Here is a 19,550-nt window from a genome sequence, read left to right as displayed (position 1 = left end):
GTTGAAACCTTCAAAATTGGCTTGTTGCCCCCCATGCTCCATTCTCAAGCTGAACCCATGATTTACCAGTCTACATACCCCGACGTTGTTCTGAGCACTGCAACCCTGTGGGATTTTGTCTTCCGCAAAGGGGCAGAGACTGAAGAAGAACGCGACAAGATTTTATACCTGGAAGAAGACCCAGGTAAAGGGCTTAAGTGAGAATTACCTCCATATCCGTCTTTGGTATGCTACCCAAGTTCACTTATATTGCCTCCATAGGTACTCGGAACTTAAAAATCGTAGTATCTCTCTCGCGCAACAACTCCTCAACAATGGTTTCAAGAAGGGTGATACCGTTGTCGTATTTTCAGAAAACTCCGTCGACTTCCCAGTGTTAATATTCGCATTTCTTGTTTCCGGAATTATCGGATGTCCTGTCAACTCGATGTATCAACCGGAAGAACTGTAAGTTTTCTTCGCATCGAATATTCACGCTTGGCCCATTGACGAAATACAACCATAAACAGAGCATATCAAATTACTGATTCCAAGGCCGTTGCTGTTGTAGCAAGCCCAAAACGACTTGAGACTGCTAAAGCCGCATGTCGAGTCAGCGGACTCTCGGTACACAACAAGCTTTATGTGCTAGCTGATCGAGACGTCGATGGAATACGCTGTATCAAACCCTCACTTGAAGACCTGTCCAAGAATCAGCACCTAGAGCAAGTCTCTGCGGATGATATTTGTCTTCTTTGTTATTCATCTGGAACCTCCGGACTGCCGAAGGTCTGTATTGCCAATTTAAAGCGAAGCGAAGGTCCTCATTCAATGTATCCTGTTAGGGTGTTCAATTGTAAGCAAGCAAAGATTTCCCGTTGCCATAAATGATGAACAGTTATTTTGCAGGTCCCACGCGGGCTTGACTAGCGCTGTTTTGCAAGCGATAGGGATGACCCCGAAATCTTTCACCGACAAAGAAGTTTGGATCGGTACTCCAAATTGGTTCTTCCACGGAATCTTGGTCTTGACAGTTTGTCACTGTAGGCGTCCTTCCCATGGCACACATGTTCGGGATTGTACGTTGGCACCCTGTCCCTTGCCGTCTATCATATTTTTAACCACCACCACCGCTGCTACCAGTTTGTTCACGTCCTTGTCGCGCCGTATATTCGTGCCAAAGTTGTCGTTTTCCCCGAATTTCACCTGCAGAAATTTGTCAGGGCAATAGACTATTATCGTGTTACGGTACGTGCTTTAAGTTGCGAATCCAGAAACGACCATTAATAATGATTTAATGTAATTTTTAGACATGTCATATTGTGCCGCCAATCGCTGTTCATCTGATCAAAGTTCGTAGTTTGGAGTCATATGACTTCGGGGGTTTCCTACTCATTGATTTTTCGGGCGCCACAGGGAGATGTAGATCCGACCGCGTACAATTCTAGCTCACTTCGCGAATGGAGATCTGGGGCAGCGCCACTAGGAAAAGATCTTCAGTCGTTGTTAGAGAAACGGTGGGGTGTTCCCGTGCACTCTTGGTATGGTTAGTATGGAACGACAGCTGCACTGAACGACACCACATTTACAATCTCCATCTCAGGCATGAGCGAAACCAGCGCCATTGTAAGATACTCTTTAGTACCTTCTCGGTGATCACGCCCAACCTCAGCCATATCAGATATCTATCAGCAATGTGTCGAATAGTCCACCACCGGGAGCAGTTGGTGCATTGGCACCGAACATGACTGCGAAAGTCCTTGAAAATGGAGAATTATGCTGTCAGTCATATACAAATCGTTCCACTTACGGCGGCTGATATGATCTTTAGTGAAGGGCCCAAATATCATGCTTGGGTATAAAGATAGACCAAAGTTCAACGCAGAGACAATTGACAGTGAAGGCTTCATGCATACCGGTGATGTAGTAGAAATCGACGATGACGGCTATATCTATGTCCTCGACCGAGTCAAGGAAGTACGTGCTTCATCAAACTCTGATTACTGGTTTGGGTTCATCCTGAAATTTATCTGTACAGCTTATCAAATTCAATGGCTACCAGGTCGGTTCGGCTTTTCTTTTGCTTTCCTCGTTTGTATCATCTGATTGGACTCAACCTAACTAGGTGCCGCCGGCGGGTAAGTCTGCCGAGGTGTCGGCTGAATCAGTATGAGATGTTTATCACCCCGAGCAGAGCTTGAAGATCTACTATTGAAACATGAGGATATCCAGGACGTTGCTGTTACTGGACTGCCCGATGAAAGTCGAGCAACAGAAATGCCTCTTGCATTTGGTATGTGTTGTTTGCAATTGCACGCGGGCCTCTAAAACTGATGGTTGTGTCTCCTCTCGCTTACAGTGGTTCTCAAAGACTCCTTCAATCATCATGATCCAAAAACACTTGATATGAAACGCAGCGAAATCCAAAAATACGTGGCAGAGCGTGTAGCACGGCATAAACAACTCCGAGGTGGTGTTGTCTTCGTTGAAAAGGTACCGAAAAGGTGAGGTATATGTTACAATTCAGATGCTCCAATCATTTTGATGCGATTTTTGATGCGGTGTCTGATCAGTCCTTCGGGAAAGATTTTAAGAGTCAAACTTCGGGAGTTTCTAAAGAATCGATGGCCCCTCTTGTCTGCGGAAGAGAAGCGTTTACGAATTGTCGTATGAATGTTCTGGTTGAATCTTATTTGTCCGTTACCAGTATCATTCTTGATCGGCCAATGTGTTACTGCGTTCAGCTTCTCGCCGACAGACTTTTCTGGACCAGAAAAGTGGGACGAGATGTTCAAGGGGACACATAGTCTTTTATCATGCCACATAACGTCTAGCCTCGAAAACTGTTTATATTACCGACAATCATAATGTATCAAAGGTTGGAGTTAAAATTATGAGTACAAACTCATATCCCGACGTGACCGCCTACGCCACCCTCGACTACCACGGATTAGTAGCGTATGCATTGACTGCATTGAGCGTATATATGTACTTACTTTGACATCACTGACATCGTCAGGGCAATTTTTATTTGATACCGCATCACATCGAAAGAGTTGCTGTGACCCTGAAATGCCCTTTGATTATTTCAATGACACCCTGATGACATCAGAAGCCTGCTGAAGCAAATCATTCGAGGAAAAGTCATTGAAGAGAAAGAAAGGTAGATGGTGGGAGGAGCTATGTGTGAATTGAAATCACAAGGTTAAGAACTTGATCAAGTCCCTCACGTTACACAGTCGTTACACGTACAAGATTTAGACGCTATATATAGCATTCACTACAAATTCAAAAGGTACCATGGGTCCGTGAGAGCGATGCCTGAGCACACCGCTCCCAGTGGCTTTCCATAGGTTGCATTACTTTTTGTGCAAATCCGAGTTGTTCGTTGATGTGGGTCATGGTTTGGCCCGCTTTACTTAGAGCGGTGTGATCCAGTTGATAATCGATGTCATACACCACCGTTCCCATCGTCACTGAAATAATATACCGTAAAACCCTGGCTGCGGACATCTGATGATCTGCTGGTATCCGCTGACGCAGCAAAGTGATGGCACAAGGGCATTATGCGATCAGTGGGAATCATTGATCACATGCATGATTCACTGTTCTCTAGGAATCTTGGTCTAATGGCGCCAAGTCAGTTCTGGCTATTCGAAGGAACTTTTTGCCGATGAAGACTATATATCTCTGCAGGGACCTCGGTGGATATGGGTTCAGAACTTCTTCTCCTGCCGCCGGCCAGTAGCTATGGTTGATGTTACCTCACTACCCACCCTACAGGGAGCGAAGAGCACTACATTTACACGCCCTCCTTTTAACGATTCTTTGACGCTAGCTGAAATCTACGCTTTCCACGCTTTGAACAGCTCGAAACATCCGGTCTTCACTTATGCTGAAAATTCTACGAAAGGTACTCGCGAAATATGTTATTCAGAAGCATACGCGGCTATTCAAAGAGGCCATGGGATGGCATCCCGCTATCATTCTGATCTAGTTGGTGATGTAACAAGAGCTCCTGTCGTTGGCATACTGGCCAGTCTTGGTAGGCAACACATTGGAATTTTGATACAAACGCGACTCAATATTGCATCAGATACCATCACTTACACCACTTTTACCGTCGGTATCATCCATGCGGGACTCACCCCCTTTCCAATCTCTACACGCAATTCTATTGTTGGTGTTGCACACTTGATACGAACCACTGGTTTACACCTCCTCTTCGTGAGCCCGGATTCAGCGATGCAGCGCATTGCACTCGAAGCCACTGCGATTTTGGAGAAAGAAGGAATCATCGTCAAGATCTTACCCGTACCGCAGTTTGACGACCTTTACAATGAGGATGATACATTTAAACAATTGGTTCCTGTACGTATCTCGGCGGATCCTATCATCCTTATATTACACTCCTCTGGTATGTTTGGTTCTCATGCTCGGTGAATGCTCCGCCCATCTTTCTTGATAGGTTCTACAGCTCAGCCTAAACCCATTTCAATGCTCAATAGTAATTTTGTTTCATGGAGTCGTGTGCCTTGTATGTCAATCATTACTGTTCTTCGTATAAGCTGAATTCGAGTCTTTAAGATTATGGAGAAATAGATCTCGCTGGCTTGCCGATTGCTGCTCATTCTTTACCATTTTTCCGTTAGTATTTCCTTTCACCTTGAGTGTAATCAGACTCAGTTTATATAGATGCCATGGGGATCGGTCAGATATCATGGAGCGTAAGTCGCTCGTTTACCTGTGCTGACATTTCATTGACTTCGTAAAAGGTCGGTGCAGGCAGTGTAACAGCTTGCTTCAAACCAACGAATCCTCCTACTATTCCTACACCCGAAGTATTTCTACGCGAACTCGTTCAAACGAAATCTAAAATAGTATTTTGTGTGCCAATGTTCATTGAGGTGATTTGATAACTCCGGGGTATGTCATTTTGACTAACTTACCCAGGCATGGGCGCGTTCTCCTGAAAACATTCCTATTCTTCGTAACTTGAGCGCAATAGTTAGCTTTCGCCCTTTCTTGTAGATGATTTGATTTACGAAGCGTAGGTATATGGTGGGGCTCCAATGAATCGGGCGGTTGGGGACAAACTTGTCACTGCTGGTGTCAACCTTATTCCCTTCTACGGATCGTAAGTACGATGACTCTATTGTCGACTATCCTGAAATTCTATTCAAGTACAGAAGCCGGGTCTCTGAGCGCAGTTGTTCCGAAGTCGACAACCGTAGAACATTGGCGATACTTCAAGTTTTCAGGTCATTTCAAAGCTCATATTACGTCCTCGCACATGGTTGATGGGGAAGAGGTAGGAGAGTTGGTGGTCCTTGTATGTCCGTTTTCCCGCGACCATTTCACCGCTAATTCTACTGAACCAAGGGGGATAAAAATTACAATTCGCATGTCCTGAACACCACGGTCGAAGGACAACGAGGTTATGCTACTAGTGACTTACTTGCACGCCATCCTACTGAAAAGGATAGATATTGCGTATATGGAAGAGTCGACGATCAGCTAGTTTTGTCCACTGGCGAAAAGGTGATGCTCCTTGATAACATTAATATTCAATAGCGACACATCTAATCAGCATAGCAGACAAATCCCGTGCCATTAGGTATCCGAATAAAATTTCAGACCATACTTTGGAGTTGCTGACAAACAGCAGAAAATATCTTCATCCAGGATAAAAACATTGCTACTGCAATCATGTTCGGTCACGGTCGCTTCCAAAATGGAGTCCTTGTCCAACCTGCTGAACCCTTCGATCCTGCTGATGAGACGAAATTCATCGCCTTCAAAAATTTGATTTGGTATTTCTTATGATTATTAGCTGTTGACAATAAGCCTGACTTTCCACCGACAGGCCAACTGTTGAAAAGGTCAATGACTTCGCTCCCGCACACTCTCGGATTTTCAAGGAGGTACGTCGAATGAACATACTTCGCCATCCAATATAATTAAGCCCCATGCAGATGATCATCACCACCAACTCAAATAAACCGCTTGAATTTACGCCCAAAGGAACACCGCGACGGCAAGTCTGCTTGAAGATTTATGAAAAGGAGATCGAGGCCATATACGAGGCCGTGAAAGATTCTTCTCAGACAGATATCCCAGTTCCCGAAGTTTGGACTGTGGAGAACGCGATGGAATTTGTTGATAGAACAATTAAGAGAGTCATGAAGTATCCGATCGCTGCGGACCAGGACATCTTTTTACAAGGATGCGACAGGTTTGTCCAACCCTTTTTGTATACCGTCTCCTTCTAATATCTGTTTTAAGCTTGCAGACAACCTGGATTAGAAACAGTCTGCTGCGCGCTATTCGCTTGTCGAAGAACAAGGCGAATGTCCATCAAATTCCACCCAATTTTGTATATGCACACCCAAGTATACAGGAGCTCGGAGGTTATTTCTGGAAAGTCCTAACGGATAATCACGATACCAGCGAAGAGAGTCACGCTACTCAAATCGAAACAAGACGCCTTGAGATGGAATCCCTCGTCACCAGATATACCGCAGAGATATCAACACCGAAGTGGAAAACCTCACTCGAACCGCGTCGCGAAGAAACGATCCTGCTCACTGGTAGTACAGGTCGACTTGGTTGCTATGTCCTCAAGCAACTAGCCGAAAACGAAAGTATAGTCAAGGTGTATGCGCTTAACCGAGCGAGTGTATTAGGTCTGTCAGCAGAATATAAGCAAAAAGAGGCACTCAAACTTTGGGGTACCAGCTTGGATTCGGATGCTTTGAAAAAGATAGTATATTTGGAATACGATCCATCAAAGGATAAACTAGGTTTGACGGAAGACACTTATTCCAAGGTAGGAGTGACTGCCCTTGAGACCCTTTTCACATTTAACATAAACTTACAGCTTCAAAACTCGGTTACGACTATCGTCTACAACGGTTGGACTTGTCTTATCATCAGTTTCCTGGGAACTGATTGACATCCTAGGCTGGCGGGTCGACTTCAACGTCGGGTTGGGATCATTCAGCTACTTGATTGCTGGCACGCGTCACCTCCTAGACCTGGCCATAGGTTCCTCGGTGTGTAACGGGCCAAAGTTTGTCTTCATCAGCTCGATATCCGTATTTAAAAGTATGTCGTTCCAGGCCTTGACATGATACGTGAGCTTATAGTGATCAGATGCGTTGTCCGATCGAATGGCACCCGAGTCTCCGGTCCCAGCGTCATCAGCAGCTGGCTTTGGTTACGCTGAGGGAAAATGGGTTGCGGAGAGCGTTTGTCAGAGAATCAGTGAAGCCACTGGATTGGTTTCGTCAATCGTCCGTGTTGGACAGTTGAGTGGAGACTCTGATGGACGCTGGAACGTGAAGGAATGGGTGCCGGCCCTTATCAAGATTGGAAAGGCCATTGGAAGCCTTCCTTCTCGCGACGAGGTAAACTTTTCCGGCGTTTGCCTCGGTTACACCGCTGACAGTTATTCTTCAGTCCGTGTTATGGCTTCCTGCTGATGCTGCAGCAATTGCCATTCTTGACATCGTCCAGCATCCTAATAGCCCTTCATCGCCTGTTGCATATCTGAATTTGGTCCACCCACGATCTACCCCTTGGGATGACTTGTTTGGAGCTGCGGCTAATTATTTGCAGCTTGATTTCATCTCATATGATAAATGGGTGGAGCTCCTTGGTCAAAAGAAAATGATATTTGCCAACGGAGACCACGAAGCGTCGGCCGATTTGGCAGGATTTTTATCAGGAGGTCAGCTGGGAAGTGGTACATTCAGTATGGATGACACATTGGAAATTTGTCCAAGTCTAAGACGTGTCAAAGCGCTGGAAGGAGTAGATCTGATAAAATCCTTAGGCTTCTGGAATTTCTAGCGTCATTTACAGCTGTGAACTGGATTATTGGAGTTATACTTTTGATAAGGTAGATGATGTCCAATATCATTCAATATCACGTCAAAATGCATGTGATTTTTCGCGACAAGATTAGTTATAGAATAAATTTGATTGTAACACTTGGAACGATAATCTTATCTGCACCAACATCGTCCAAAAGCTATAAGTAGAAAATTTCATGAAACACCAGTCACATGGATAATGACAGCTGTCGAGAGACGCAATCTGTCAGATTCAAAAACCCGGCCACATAGGAATACGGTTATTAATATTTGAGCAGGAATATTTGCTGTAGACGTTCGCCGTTGAGATGGGCACGGACAAACCCTCCAGGAGAGCTAAAAGGTTAACCATTCGTGCCACAAACAAGTCAAGAGCCTTTTTGGTACCTCTTGGAGAAGTGGACTCGTAATGGAATCAGTACATATCATTTTTGGTCGAAGACCTTTGAAACATGTGCATGATGAACTTCCCTGAATCAAGAAGTTTATTTGAATTGCTTTTAATTCGGCGGAGATGTGGTTTTGTAGCAGGATTTAGCGACGAATCCGGTCGTGTTACTAAGTATCTCAAAACCGGAGAATAAAGCAAAGATTTGGAGGGGATGGGAATGTTGAGGGTTGATGACATCTTTGCAGCCCAAGGGCCGAGGAACCCGCAAGGGTTTCTTAACCTTTCCGGTGTAGAGGGTAATAATCCTGCGAACTAAACCTTTTTTATGATCCAGAGTGTCAGGGATACCCTGGAGTATTTCTCCGCGTATCCTCTCTTGCAATTTTCACTTTTTACTATTTGTATTTATGAGTATACTTAGAAAGTACCGAAAATTATCCGTGCAAAGAATCTAGATCATGAAATAAATGAAAACGACAACAAGAAGAAAAAGAGCTTGATTTTGGGTTAAAGCCTTAGGGTTACTGTCAGCCACCGCATTTCCCACTGAAATTTAACCCATGGCCATGGACTCACACGGGCCCCGCTCGACGCCGACGCCATTATTCGCTCTCTTCGAGCTAGTTAATTGGACCGTTGGACATCTCCTTCTTATCATGGGTACAACTGAAAGGTGATTGTCGGAGTTCAATTGGTGTTAATCGACATCAATCATTGCGTATGATACTTCCGAGTTCTCCAAAAACCATCTCCTCTTCTGTATCTCCATTTCGACAAACCTGTTCTGGAGCTCCTGATCCTATCATTGCTGCTGCTCCGGACATTTGTTTGGCCTATTCTATCAGCATCCTAACCAAGTAAGTATTTCTTAGCTAGTATAATCAATCGCGATTCCTGATTGAGCTCAATCGGACAGTTAGCGATAGCAATAGTACCAGATGCCATGAGTACGCATTGCGAGCTTTATAATCATGCTCTCGTCATATGTTCGATATCAATCTCACAGTAGTGCGTCGGAAACACTGCTGTGAGATTGATATCGAAAGAATGTAGACAGAACATACGACCATACGCAGTATGTCCTCGGACTCTCCACCTCGGTTCAACTTTCAACATGGACTTCCCTTGGATTTGTCATGGACATTCAAATATTCACTCTTCAAGAGCAGCCATGATACACAAATGATGTAATCGTATGATTCTCGAACTGGCAGAGTGTCTTCGAAATCTTGCACATGAGCAGACATGAACGCGTCCCTGAATTCTACTCAAAATCTCTGAAATCAAGAATGATTAATGATGCACGACATGAGAAGATATATGTATATGGAGTAGCATGAAACTTCCAAACACTCTTTACAAGTCCCACGTCACTGCGTTCGAGATGTTCCTTCTGATTTTATCCTGGGAGCACGAACCAGCTTGAAACTCCACCACGAAAATCATCCAGACCCTTATCTCTCTTCTCGAAAATCAGAAACCAATCTTCTTTGAAGCCTACTCCCTAAATAGTCATAGTGGCGTAAATCGGATATATCTGTCCCATAGCTTAGTTGTACAACAATGGGATTACCGCTTCCGTCCGTGTACAAAAAGTTCACAAGGATTTAGAAAACCAGATATGAATTCCGGATGGGATAAACTTGAAGGGTCTGCCGGACAGGCCGATAACTAGAGGTCAAATCTTACAAATGGACCTCATTAGGGACTCGAGTCCGATGGAAGAGACCCTCTACATTGAAAAGGTAAGTTATAATACTTCACTTCAAACACTAACGGATATTGTATGAATCACCTCGTAGTCCTTGTGTCCGACATAAGACTGCATGCCGCACTCGAAGTTATTCTAGATCAATAGCCGCAGTATTAACCTCATTATATTATGATCTCGCCAGAGGAGATTTAATTTTCACTATACAAACTTCATATCACCGCGAAACCGGAGTTCTCTATGACACAATTAAAACTTGGCCTCCCCCATTAATCCCAAGAAGTTAAACCCTGCACGAGTTTAACGTATGGCTTCGAAAACATCAACCAGACTAGCCATCCAGGAAAGCAATTTTTTATGCGAGTAGATCAAGACAACATAACATGGTGAAAAAAACGATGGGGAACCAAGAACCGGTCGCATCAAACTGTGTTTCGTTGGTGTACAAGTTGAGAAAAAGAAAGAAGGCGAAAAAGCAAAATAAAGGGTAAGAGTGTGAGATCGTAAATGGGCCCAACATGCTCGCAGCTTCTCCTCTAACATACATACAACATTTTTTCGTTAACTAGCCCCCCTCAATGAAGAAGGATAAGTTCTCGAGCATCATTGGTCCACACAAAGAATCGTTCAATCCCACATTTTGTTCCTTACGCTCAGTCCCTCTCTAACCCTTCACGCTCAATCAAGTGCTGCAGCCTTTTGGGTCTCTGGTTCCGCCTCAAAGTTCTCCACAAGGTCAGGTACATCGTCATCGTCATCGTCCGCGGCACCAGCAGGCCTCTGTTGGCTTTGTTGAATAGCCTGGTATGACTCCGCCAATTTGCGTAGCGATGCGAGAGAGTCAGGTCCGAGTTGATTGAGAATTCCAGGAACGAGTTCTGTGAGTTCTTTGACGTGACCTTGGCCGTAAACAGCGAAAGTGTTTGCAGTGACGGCCGCGTGCACTAAAAATTTGCAAGAAAAATGGTGTTAGTACATGCCAGTGCGTTCGCGAATGCATATGGAGTTATCAAACGGCGGGATGAAAATAAATAGATAATCGAATAAGTCGACAAATGAACGCAACAGAATTTGAAGAGAATACCAAGCCGAGGAATAGATAAACTCACCCTTGGGAGCCGTAAAGTGTAAAACGTTTCCATCCTCTCTGAACATGTTGACTTCCTCTACACCAGTAACAGGTTGCACGTTCAACTTCTTCAGTGCACCCTGTAGCTTTTTATCATCTTGAGCTGTCGATGCCTTGGGTTTTCGTACAACCTTTCGGCGAACGGTCCCCTTTCCGCCTATACGCGTTGGCACACGATACATCCGCGCATATATCGAGCATCGCACAAGCATTTGAGTCGTAGAATGATTGAGACGCATAATATTGGGATTTGAAGATATCGATGGATTTCAACAGCCATATAACGCAACAATAAGCAAAAAAATGGGATTTTGCACGTCAGCCAACACGTATCTTGGCGAATCAGTGAGATCTGAGTAGAAACGCACCGATTCGGTTGACGGCGGAGGCAGCCTGGAGTTTGGCTAATTTTGCTGGATCCATGGTAGGTTTCTGGAAGACATTAGGTGAAAAAGGACAGTTTGCTGGAGATTTAGAAAAAATTACCACCGGAAGGGGGAGGAGAGGTGCGGAGGCGAGAACAGCTGTTGGCTTTGTCACTGACGAGGCCGACCATTGTCCGGTCTGGCGCAATAAGGTTCAGCCAAACACATGTACACATCATAGTAGACGCCACAATGGAAAGTCGTTTTCGTCGTCTTTCGATGAATTGAGCTCAAGAAAAAAAGGAGCGCAACCAGAATATGACGTACTCATTTTCAGTCAATTTTGAAATGCACAATGACCTTAATTTAAGGAAGAAAACGACAAGTTCAGAGAATTACCATCATCGGACTTTGTATTTTGCCACGTTGCCGAATCGATGCCGGGCTCTCCAAGTCGCATTGCTAATTAATTAATCCAACGACTTCAATCTTTCAATACCGTTTTCCTCCAATCTCATACCCATCCACTCGCTCATCGCCGTCGCACCAAGTTTCTTCTCATAGAAATCGATCGAAGGTTGATTCCACTAATGTAGTGGTTAGTTTTTTTTTTCTACCTCGGGAAAGAGTCATTGGAGAATACCTTTAATACGGACCAATCCAATCTCGGACAATCCTGTTGAGCAAACAAAGATAAAAGTTTGTATTCAGAAGTCCACTAAGAAGAGTGATGCGATCCCTTACCTTCTCTTGTGCGACCTCACCCAGCCTACGGAAGAGTGCTTTACCTACACCATAATTTCTATATTCTGGTTTCACATATAAATCTTCTAACTACACCCAAGTCATTGACAGCGCTACGGGCCAGAATAGAAGACTCACATAAATTCCAGGTTTTCCGGTCCATGTTGAGAAATTGAAGAAATACAAAGCCATTCCGATAGCTCCTTTGCCGCAATCCGGGTGCGAAGGAGGAAGAAACGCAAGGAGTGTGTGTCCATAAGGTGTTGGACCAAATAAGTTCTTCTGCAGCTATACATCATTTATAAATATCGAATTCTGCGACTCGTAAGCGTATTGATGAAAAGCTTACCAGTTCCGGAGTGGCTTTCGCTGATTCTCTTTCATGCTCATATTCCGCCTACAAGGAATTGACAATCAGCCATAGGAAAAAAAAAAGTTCTCTTGATTATTTTTACTAGTTCTATAATCAATTTCAGGATATCCCCCTGTCAAAATAATGAATCTATTAGAACGGAGTTGACAGTAGGGAGGTGTACGATGCGCACAATATCGTCGGGTGTCGCATATCGAATCACGACTTCTTGCCTTGTCTTTTCTCCAGACGAAGCCATTAAGCAACAAAAAGAATGGTTCTGACTAAGGAGCAACAAAGGCCAAAGTCTATCCATAAATAAGATTATCTTTGATAATCACGTTCTATCCTGTGAACTTATTTCCGCTTTACGGTAGACATTTGAGCGAAGAATTCTATAACACGAATTTTCACTAGATATGAGGACACCTGGCATCAATGCTTGTTTTCTGCCTAGGAAGTAGCTGAAAATCTCATCTCCTTGACCTTCGAGAAGTAGCGTCCGTGTTCCATACTTTGGAAACGGGGATGTCGCTGCTTACCGGAATGTCTAACTACGCCCGATAATGTCCCGTGTTGCCCAATTGCAGGGCTAGTAATTGCATCACAATGTTAGCTGTGCCTTTTGCAGAGGAACGCTAACCAGGGCATCAGCACTCAAGATTGCTGATAGAAAGAGCAGTCCGCCTGGGTTGCTCATCTCAAGACAGACAAGTTGACGGGTATTTCTGGGTATTGGTGACGGGGTGAAATCACATTTGTACGAGTTTCCCTTGCCTACCACTAAGGCGGCGCTACACCCCATCATAGCTCGCACCACCAGCCTATAAACACCCGATCAGCATATTCCCAAGACTAAATAACTGAACTTCTGAATATTTACCTTCCGCAAACGAATTACGATAGGTTCTTCCCTCAGATCATCTCTCTCCCTCGCGGGGACTTCAATCGAAAAGACTCTCAAAACATTCTTAACATCCGCGGTATGTACAGAGATCTGATGGAGTAAATAGATTGTAAACCACACGGATTGGCGAATCAGATCGAGAAACCATGAGAAATTGAACGACGAACCTTGGCTTTTCTCATCACCTTGCAACTCGGACCTATCCAAATCTGTCGGTGTCAAATAACATTATTTTTGCGCATAGTATGAAGTTCGAGGTCGCCAAGTCGATAAAGCAAACACCGTTGACATGTCAAAAACCAGTGAGAATCATCACGAAGGCGCGAACCACGGACGAGAGAAGGAGAGAACCAGAGAGACGAGTGACGGTCACCGACGGAGAACAAAGATAGGAGTCAACAGAAGGAACTTCGGAAATCGAACGAAAGGAGACAAAGGTCACGGACCACAAGTATAAACTTTTCCCTGACGGATTCCTTGTCATTGGAGTACTTGACACGGACGTACGCAAATGAGGCTTTGGAATCGTCGAGGCTGTCTCTGAGTTCCGCAAGGCCACCAGTGCCAGTGCTCGTGAGCTTTAACTTGTCGGAGCGATCAGATTCGTAGTCAAGTAGTAACCAATTTGTCTCCTGCTTGTCATCGCGGACTTTGAGATATGCTTGATAGAATATTAGGATCCGTCGGATGAAACTGAGGTTAAACTCAACTGACCCTCGTTGATTGTCTGGTCGGTGACGTCTGCCATGGTAGAGTCCAACAGTGCTCAGCATCGTTTTTACCCCGAATCCGATCTTCGGCAAATCCCGAATCGACCAAGAAATGTTTAATGTCTAATTTTCTGCTTAATTTCGTCATGTCCTGTATACGCGCTGTTCGCTGCTTTTCAACGCGACCGTCGTCGTCGTCGTCACCCGCTGTCTCTGCCGCAGGGCGTCGTAAATGGGGTATCGGTGGACTGCCCTCGCCCAAATCCATCCTCAACGACGACTCCATCCCCGTTGACCTCTCCGAAGACAACGACGCCGTCAATGGTGTTCGACCAAACACTCCCCCTCGCCATCTTCGTCGACCCCCTGCCAAACCTACGCCGAACGAATGGAAATCTCACCGTGTCGCCCTCAAATCTACATTTCCCGAGGGTTGGTCACCACCCCGTAAATTATCACGAGAGGCAATGGACGGACTACGCGATATGCATAAGCTTGACCCAGCCAAGTTTTCAACCCCTATTCTAGCCGACAGGTTCAAAATAAGCCCAGAAGCTGTGAGAAGGATCCTCAAGAGTAAATGGGAGCCTCCGCAGGAGAAAAGAGTAAAATGGGCTATGCAAGCTCGGCAGCATAGAAATGAGAAGGGGGAATATATGAGGCAGACATTGTTGAAAGAGATGCGAGAGGCGAATGATATTCTATCCGCGAAGCAGTACAGAGGAGATTTAACATTGAAAGGTTAAATGAATACCACTTTTTGCCACAATATGCTCGCGAATGCATCGTCATGTTTTTATTTACATACAGCCCGTACGTAGTCCACAATAATAGTCATCCTATATGTACATACCTAGTCTTACTCTACGGGAATAATGTTAAGCATAAATAGAGCTACAAGTCACAGACTGTCAGACATAATAGTAATATGCTTAACACAAAAAAGAATGGATAGGTTAAGGGAAACGAATGGATAGAGTTAGATGAAAACGTATTGGGTCATAATATCCGACAAAGCATGAATGGCGAGCCATCCGGGGCACATGAAAGGTGAGAGAAAAGTCCCAAGGCGGCTTGAAAAAAAGTCCAAATGTCCAACGCCGACTCACGAAGGATGGAAAAGACGCTTCAAAGTAAAATACCTTCTTTCCTTTCAAAGCCCAGATAGAACGATCCTTTTGGTGGCCTGCACAGTAAAATGTCATTCCAATTCGGTTTCGGTAATTCGTCCTTGGATTTTCCGTGCTTATCAACGATACTCAAATCGAAACCGAGCAAAAACATTGAAACAATGAGCTTAAGCTCAACTTTTGCAAGTCGTGTTCCCAAACACATGTGTTTCCCTAGATTAACCAAAGACAGAACGCTGAGTTTCTTCATCTAAGATTGCAAAAGAAAGACACTTACCTCCACCCCATCCGACATAACCAAAAGGTACCCCCTTCTCTCCTTTCATCTCTGTTTCATTGCCATTCAACCATCTTCCAGGATCAAACTTCCAGGCGTCCTCGTAAATATCCTCGTCCAAGTGAACGTCACTGAATGGATAGACCACATATGCCCCACTCGGTATCCGCTTTCCATCGATGTAAAATTCCGGTCCAATGTTCCTCCTCATGGCAGTATGCGGTTGAGCGACCCTCAAAGTTTCTTTAATCAACGCATCCAAAACGGGCGTCGAGCGTTCCCAAACTTCGAGAGGAATGCATTTGAGAGTTTGTGAAATACTGTGAGCGTATCGTTCATCTTTTGAAGATGTTTCACTTGTCGTTGACGTCGGCGGGGGGCTAGTTGTAGAACACGAAGCCGGCCGCGGGGGTAGGGGAACAGGAATATGATCCTTCACACCGGCAACAAAAGTATCCTTTCGTTTCCTCGCCTCACCCACATTTTGCAAGCTAGCAGGTCCACTCATAATTCTACCCTCTTCCAAACTCTTTTCCAAATTATCAACATCCGCAAACCCGATAGAATCAATCTTCTCCTTCTGTCTCAATTCCTCCGAATTCGAATCCAAATCAGAACCAGGATCAGAATCACAACGTTTTCGTTTTTGAGAAAGAGTAGATGATCGAGAATTTCTTCTGATATCATTATGATGGTTTGGACACGAAGTTGATCGGGGAGGAAATGCAGATGATAGGGGAGAAGAAGTAGGGGAAGTCGAAACTTGCGGTGCAGCAGCAGGTAATCGAACTGACGTTGAAGGATCAGAGTTTGTTATAATTGGGATAATAAGCTGAGGTCGGGTCGAAAATCGAACCGCGCCAAACGCACCTCCAGAAACGCGGGAATCCGTATGTGAGGCAACGAGCTCTTCGACTTCGATCCGAGCCTTACTCGCCCATTCGGGATGGCTCGCAAGAAATGTTACCAACCACGATCCTACAAAATAGTCAAAGAATTTCTCGTCAGTAACACTGATAACGTAAAAGAATGGAATGGAGCAATGGAAGAATGCGAAACGGAAGAGAACATGAGATAGGTAAGAAACCCAAAAGAAAGCGAATAATCCCAGCAAAGCCCAAAAAAAACTAGCATATCAACACATGCTGTTGAACGCCACAGATCCTCGGAAGCGACAAGCCCACTCCTAAACACTCATTTCCGGACCGAAGCGAAAGCATATGCCAAACCAAGCCTGCACCGCATGCGAAGTAAAGATGACCCCCATATGAAAAGAGTTTAGCCTCACGAACCCCCGGACTACAGGCGTAATTCCAAGGTTATGAATAGCCTTTCCAGCATTTCGAAACCACTAGAATCAGGGAAGGTGGTTTGATGGGGTTATGGAATAGCATGCGGTGAATCGAAATTGGGAGGCCACAGCTCGATAAAGACATAGGGGAGGGAAAGATGTAAAAAAAAACCCAGCACGAGGGAACTTACCTGAGGTTCCAGTAGCCCGTGCTCCAGCAATTAACAAACCCATGATGAACTGTCATAATATGAGTCAATTTTCGATCGATAACAAGAACAATTGACGTCAAAAATCGTGCGCGTGTCGGATCACGACGCCGTGCCGCGGCCGACCAAAGAAAATAGGATTCAGAGGGATGACTTACACCAACAACAGCCATCCTGTCATCTCCAGCATCCAATAATAATTGCATGGTATCTTGCGGCCTCTCTCCTTCGCTGATTGTCGTTAACAGGTCTTGGCGCTTCTTCACGGCATCCACAATAATATCATAAATCTCTTTCGTAGACCACAATTTCTTCGCCATAGCCCAGGATGGCAACCATGGTAATAAAATAGTACTGGGGGTTGTCCCAGTGTCTAATTGATCGTACAATTGCTTGATGCGCGAAACAAGTTCAAGATCATCCGCGATTTCACTGCACGATAGCGAACGAATCGTCGTTTGAAACGTGAGCTGTTGGGCAGGAGAGTTGATAGTGATCGTGCGGGAATAATTGACAGTGCGTAAGGAAGCCGAAGATAAGTCGCGCGGAGAGCACATGTTTCGGTGTAACCCAAAGGAAAGCCAAGCATAGCCGTAAACAGAGGGGGGAAAAAGGAGGGACATAACCATCCACCGCAATCCATCGGTTCCGAAACCAAGCCAAAGTGACGCAAGAGGGTTTTCGGCAATGATCATGTACAATTGATAAGTATCAATTAAAACAGCGTGGCCGACGAACGGTTCCCGTTGGTTCAATGAGATTGAGTTCAGCGTTGTTGCGAAATTGGCATCAGGGGTAAAATGTTTCGGGGAATAAATAGTGGCCTAGTTAGCGACTGCTCAATGATATCACAAATGAAAATACACTAACCTCGTATATTTTTTCAAATGGATCAAATTTGCCAGAATCTCCCCATCTCTCCATTACTTTCCGAGAATCTTCCAATAATTGTGGCATCACTGAGAATCAACTCAATGTCAATAACTTATTCTTGTCGAAAAGAATGGATCGGACGAAATGATGCATAACAAAATAGGCCGAAATGGGATTTTTTCGGGGGTTGGAACTTGCTCCTCGGCAAAACGAAACAACCATGAGGGAAAGGAAAGGGGAAAAGGCAAAGGGTAGGAGAAGAAGAAGAGCGATTGTCCAACTCACAAGCAGTTAAATGTCCTTCGCGCTGAGCTGCGACAACGCGTTTGTGAATTGTGGCGATACGTTTGTTTTGGAGGTCTGTAGTAACACCGCGTACACTGGGAATCTGTCACGTCAAAAATGGCGACAGTGATTGTTGTTTAGTGACGGCCTGTTCAGAAAGGACATCCGAACAGGGGTACGTACAGCGCCGGACAAAATATTGAAGCCCTCCGTCAGATTTAAGCCTTTTGCAGAAAAAAAAGCTTGACGACCGCTCTCTCCAGAAATGACCATCACAGTATTCTAGGCATGACGATCGGCAAGACAACAGAACAAGATAGGTTACGAAACCCAAGTAGCAAGAGTGAAGGGTGGAAAATGAGTCGGTTGCGAGAGAATGTCAACCGGAAAGGGTACAGCATTGAGGAAAGAAACAAAGAGTTGAGTCAACATCATGGGAAGGCAACGAATAAACTCACCCTCAATAGCTTGAACTGAAATATACTCTGACCGGTAGCGTGAATACCCCAGTTGAGGAAGTCAAACCTCCTCTGATAGAAAGGCACGATGTGAAATAGAGACATTCCAGGTAGATAGTCAGGAGCATCTGGTGCATCTTTCTGGAAAGAGGAGGTAATAAGAATAATCGCGAAGAACGTTATCACAGCGACTGTGAATTGAATGGCAAAACCCGCGGACACAAAGGCATTTGCAGCTGATTGAAGTCCAATGGAGTACGGCATGGATCAATGATAATTAGAATGTTGCGGACGTAACGGTTAGGATATGGTGTTAGATAGATGGTAGACTTCGTATTCCGAGGAAGAATGGGGGTAGAATCTAGGAGTGTTGCGGTGGAGCCGGGGGAGACGAAGCACGAAGAAAGTAAATACGTGTAAGAGAGCGCAAGTCGGATGCGGGAAGGGTGAGGTAGTCAAGGCGAGGAGGTGAGCAAAAAGAATGGCCGGAAGGCGAAGAAGATGATATATAGCGAGGTCCAGCCAGGGGAACGGGTCGATGAAGACAAGCTGGGGCTTCCGAGTATTTTATATCCCAGCACTCCGCGTTAGGGACGGAGTTATTGTAGGATCCATTTTAGAAGCACAGCAGGGTCTGTATAAATGCAGAAGGATCTCAAGACTTGAACCAGTGATGACAGCAAGAGTCAGACAGACGTACCAACCAGTTGCTGTGTTTGTAACTCCCTATCGGTGCCGAGATGAAGCCACAATGAATTCCCAAGCCTTGTACGTTCCACACGTGGCATAGAAACCGTCTGTCCTCCTTTCCACTCACCTACCCCCGTCGTTCTAGTTTGCTCTGGCCCTCTGCAATGTCACG

The 19,550-nt window shown here is 44.9% G+C and overlaps 7 protein-coding genes across 7 annotated transcripts; 3 read left to right on the top strand and 4 right to left on the bottom strand.

Annotated features, from left to right (window-relative positions):
- Positions 1-57: 57 nt before the first annotated feature.
- AGABI2DRAFT_239435 (acyl-CoA synthetase) lies at positions 58-2,652 on the top strand (the record flags this gene model as incomplete). Its single annotated transcript, XM_006463550.1, has 17 exons — positions 58-197; positions 262-447; positions 510-768; positions 825-835; positions 889-971; positions 1,027-1,058; positions 1,123-1,227; positions 1,290-1,331; positions 1,396-1,525; positions 1,583-1,605; positions 1,652-1,760; positions 1,811-1,956; positions 2,018-2,041; positions 2,105-2,117; positions 2,174-2,272; positions 2,339-2,483; positions 2,553-2,652. 17 exons carry the CDS (start codon positions 58-60, stop codon positions 2,650-2,652), a joined length of 1,647 nt encoding a protein of 548 aa, XP_006463613.1.
- Positions 2,653-3,729: 1,077 nt separating this feature from the next.
- Positions 3,730-7,833, top strand: AGABI2DRAFT_120116 (hypothetical protein; the record flags this gene model as incomplete). Its single annotated transcript, XM_006463234.1, has 19 exons — positions 3,730-4,024; positions 4,076-4,396; positions 4,448-4,516; positions 4,567-4,626; positions 4,675-4,706; positions 4,755-4,886; positions 4,933-4,986; positions 5,034-5,116; positions 5,164-5,311; positions 5,362-5,520; positions 5,578-5,596; positions 5,648-5,792; positions 5,846-5,903; positions 5,955-6,214; positions 6,265-6,808; positions 6,860-6,893; positions 6,943-7,086; positions 7,135-7,388; positions 7,441-7,833. 19 exons carry the CDS (start codon positions 3,730-3,732, stop codon positions 7,831-7,833), a joined length of 3,204 nt encoding a protein of 1,067 aa, XP_006463297.1.
- Positions 7,834-10,109: 2,276 nt separating this feature from the next.
- AGABI2DRAFT_194165 (hypothetical protein) lies at positions 10,110-11,634 on the bottom strand. The gene is made up of 4 exons (XM_006463233.1): positions 11,574-11,634; positions 11,456-11,519; positions 11,068-11,244; positions 10,110-10,902 (listed from the first exon to the last, which is right to left on the bottom strand). Exons 2-4 carry the CDS (start codon positions 11,508-11,510, stop codon positions 10,637-10,639), a joined length of 498 nt encoding a protein of 165 aa, XP_006463296.1. The 5' UTR covers positions 11,511-11,519; positions 11,574-11,634; the 3' UTR covers positions 10,110-10,636.
- A 288-nt stretch (positions 11,635-11,922) lies between these two features.
- Positions 11,923-12,807, bottom strand: AGABI2DRAFT_73476 (hypothetical protein; the record flags this gene model as incomplete). The annotated part of the gene is made up of 6 exons (XM_006463232.1): positions 11,923-12,039; positions 12,096-12,128; positions 12,197-12,286; positions 12,335-12,484; positions 12,546-12,593; positions 12,742-12,807. The coding sequence occupies 6 exons, from the start codon at positions 12,805-12,807 to the stop codon at positions 11,923-11,925; spliced, it is 504 nt and encodes a 167-aa protein (XP_006463295.1).
- A 117-nt stretch (positions 12,808-12,924) lies between these two features.
- Positions 12,925-14,210, bottom strand: AGABI2DRAFT_194162 (hypothetical protein). The gene is made up of 5 exons (XM_006463231.1): positions 14,170-14,210; positions 13,902-14,116; positions 13,623-13,664; positions 13,432-13,545; positions 12,925-13,372 (listed from the first exon to the last, which is right to left on the bottom strand). Exons 1-5 carry the CDS (start codon positions 14,201-14,203, stop codon positions 13,343-13,345), a joined length of 435 nt encoding a protein of 144 aa, XP_006463294.1. The 5' UTR covers positions 14,204-14,210; the 3' UTR covers positions 12,925-13,342.
- Positions 14,211-14,551: 341 nt separating this feature from the next.
- AGABI2DRAFT_46855 (hypothetical protein) lies at positions 14,552-14,767 on the top strand (the record flags this gene model as incomplete). Its single annotated transcript, XM_006463230.1, has 1 exon — positions 14,552-14,767. A coding segment is annotated over one exon (216 nt), but the record flags the coding sequence as incomplete, so codon positions are not given.
- A 526-nt stretch (positions 14,768-15,293) lies between these two features.
- Positions 15,294-18,952, bottom strand: AGABI2DRAFT_73753 (hypothetical protein; the record flags this gene model as incomplete). Its single annotated transcript, XM_006463229.1, has 8 exons — positions 15,294-15,508; positions 15,573-15,892; positions 16,439-16,550; positions 17,055-17,103; positions 17,231-17,542; positions 17,943-18,031; positions 18,231-18,333; positions 18,689-18,952. The coding sequence occupies 8 exons, from the start codon at positions 18,950-18,952 to the stop codon at positions 15,294-15,296; spliced, it is 1,464 nt and encodes a 487-aa protein (XP_006463292.1).
- Positions 18,953-19,550: the final 598 nt, after the last annotated feature.

The sequence above is a fragment of the Agaricus bisporus genome, assembly GCF_000300575.1.
Source record: "Agaricus bisporus var. bisporus H97 unplaced genomic scaffold AGABI2scaffold_8, whole genome shotgun sequence".
NCBI lineage: Eukaryota > Fungi > Basidiomycota > Agaricomycetes > Agaricales > Agaricaceae > Agaricus > Agaricus bisporus.
This window is presented reverse-complemented; position numbering and strand designations above follow the sequence as displayed.

Bases quoted from the DNA above. Each gene is read 5' to 3' on its own strand.
- AGABI2DRAFT_194165 (XM_006463233.1), bottom strand. From the start codon at position 11,510: ATGGATCCAGCAAAATTAGCCAAACTCCAGGCTGCCTCCGCCGTCAAC. The intron at 11,245-11,455 runs GTGCGTTTCTAC...CAACGCGTATAG, and splicing joins CTCCGCCGTCAACCGAATCG to GCGGAAAGGGGACCGTTCGC. The intron at 10,903-11,067 runs GTGAGTTTATCT...GCAAATTTTTAG, and splicing joins ACACTTTACGGCTCCCAAGG to TGCACGCGGCCGTCACTGCA.
- AGABI2DRAFT_194162 (XM_006463231.1), bottom strand. From the start codon at position 14,203: ATGGCAGACGTCACCGACCAGACAATCAACGAGG. The intron at 14,117-14,169 runs GTCAGTTGAGTT...TATTCTATCAAG, and splicing joins CGACCAGACAATCAACGAGG to CATATCTCAAAGTCCGCGAT. The intron at 13,546-13,622 runs GTTCGTCGTTCA...TTACTCCATCAG, and splicing joins AGGTGATGAGAAAAGCCAAG to ATCTCTGTACATACCGCGGA.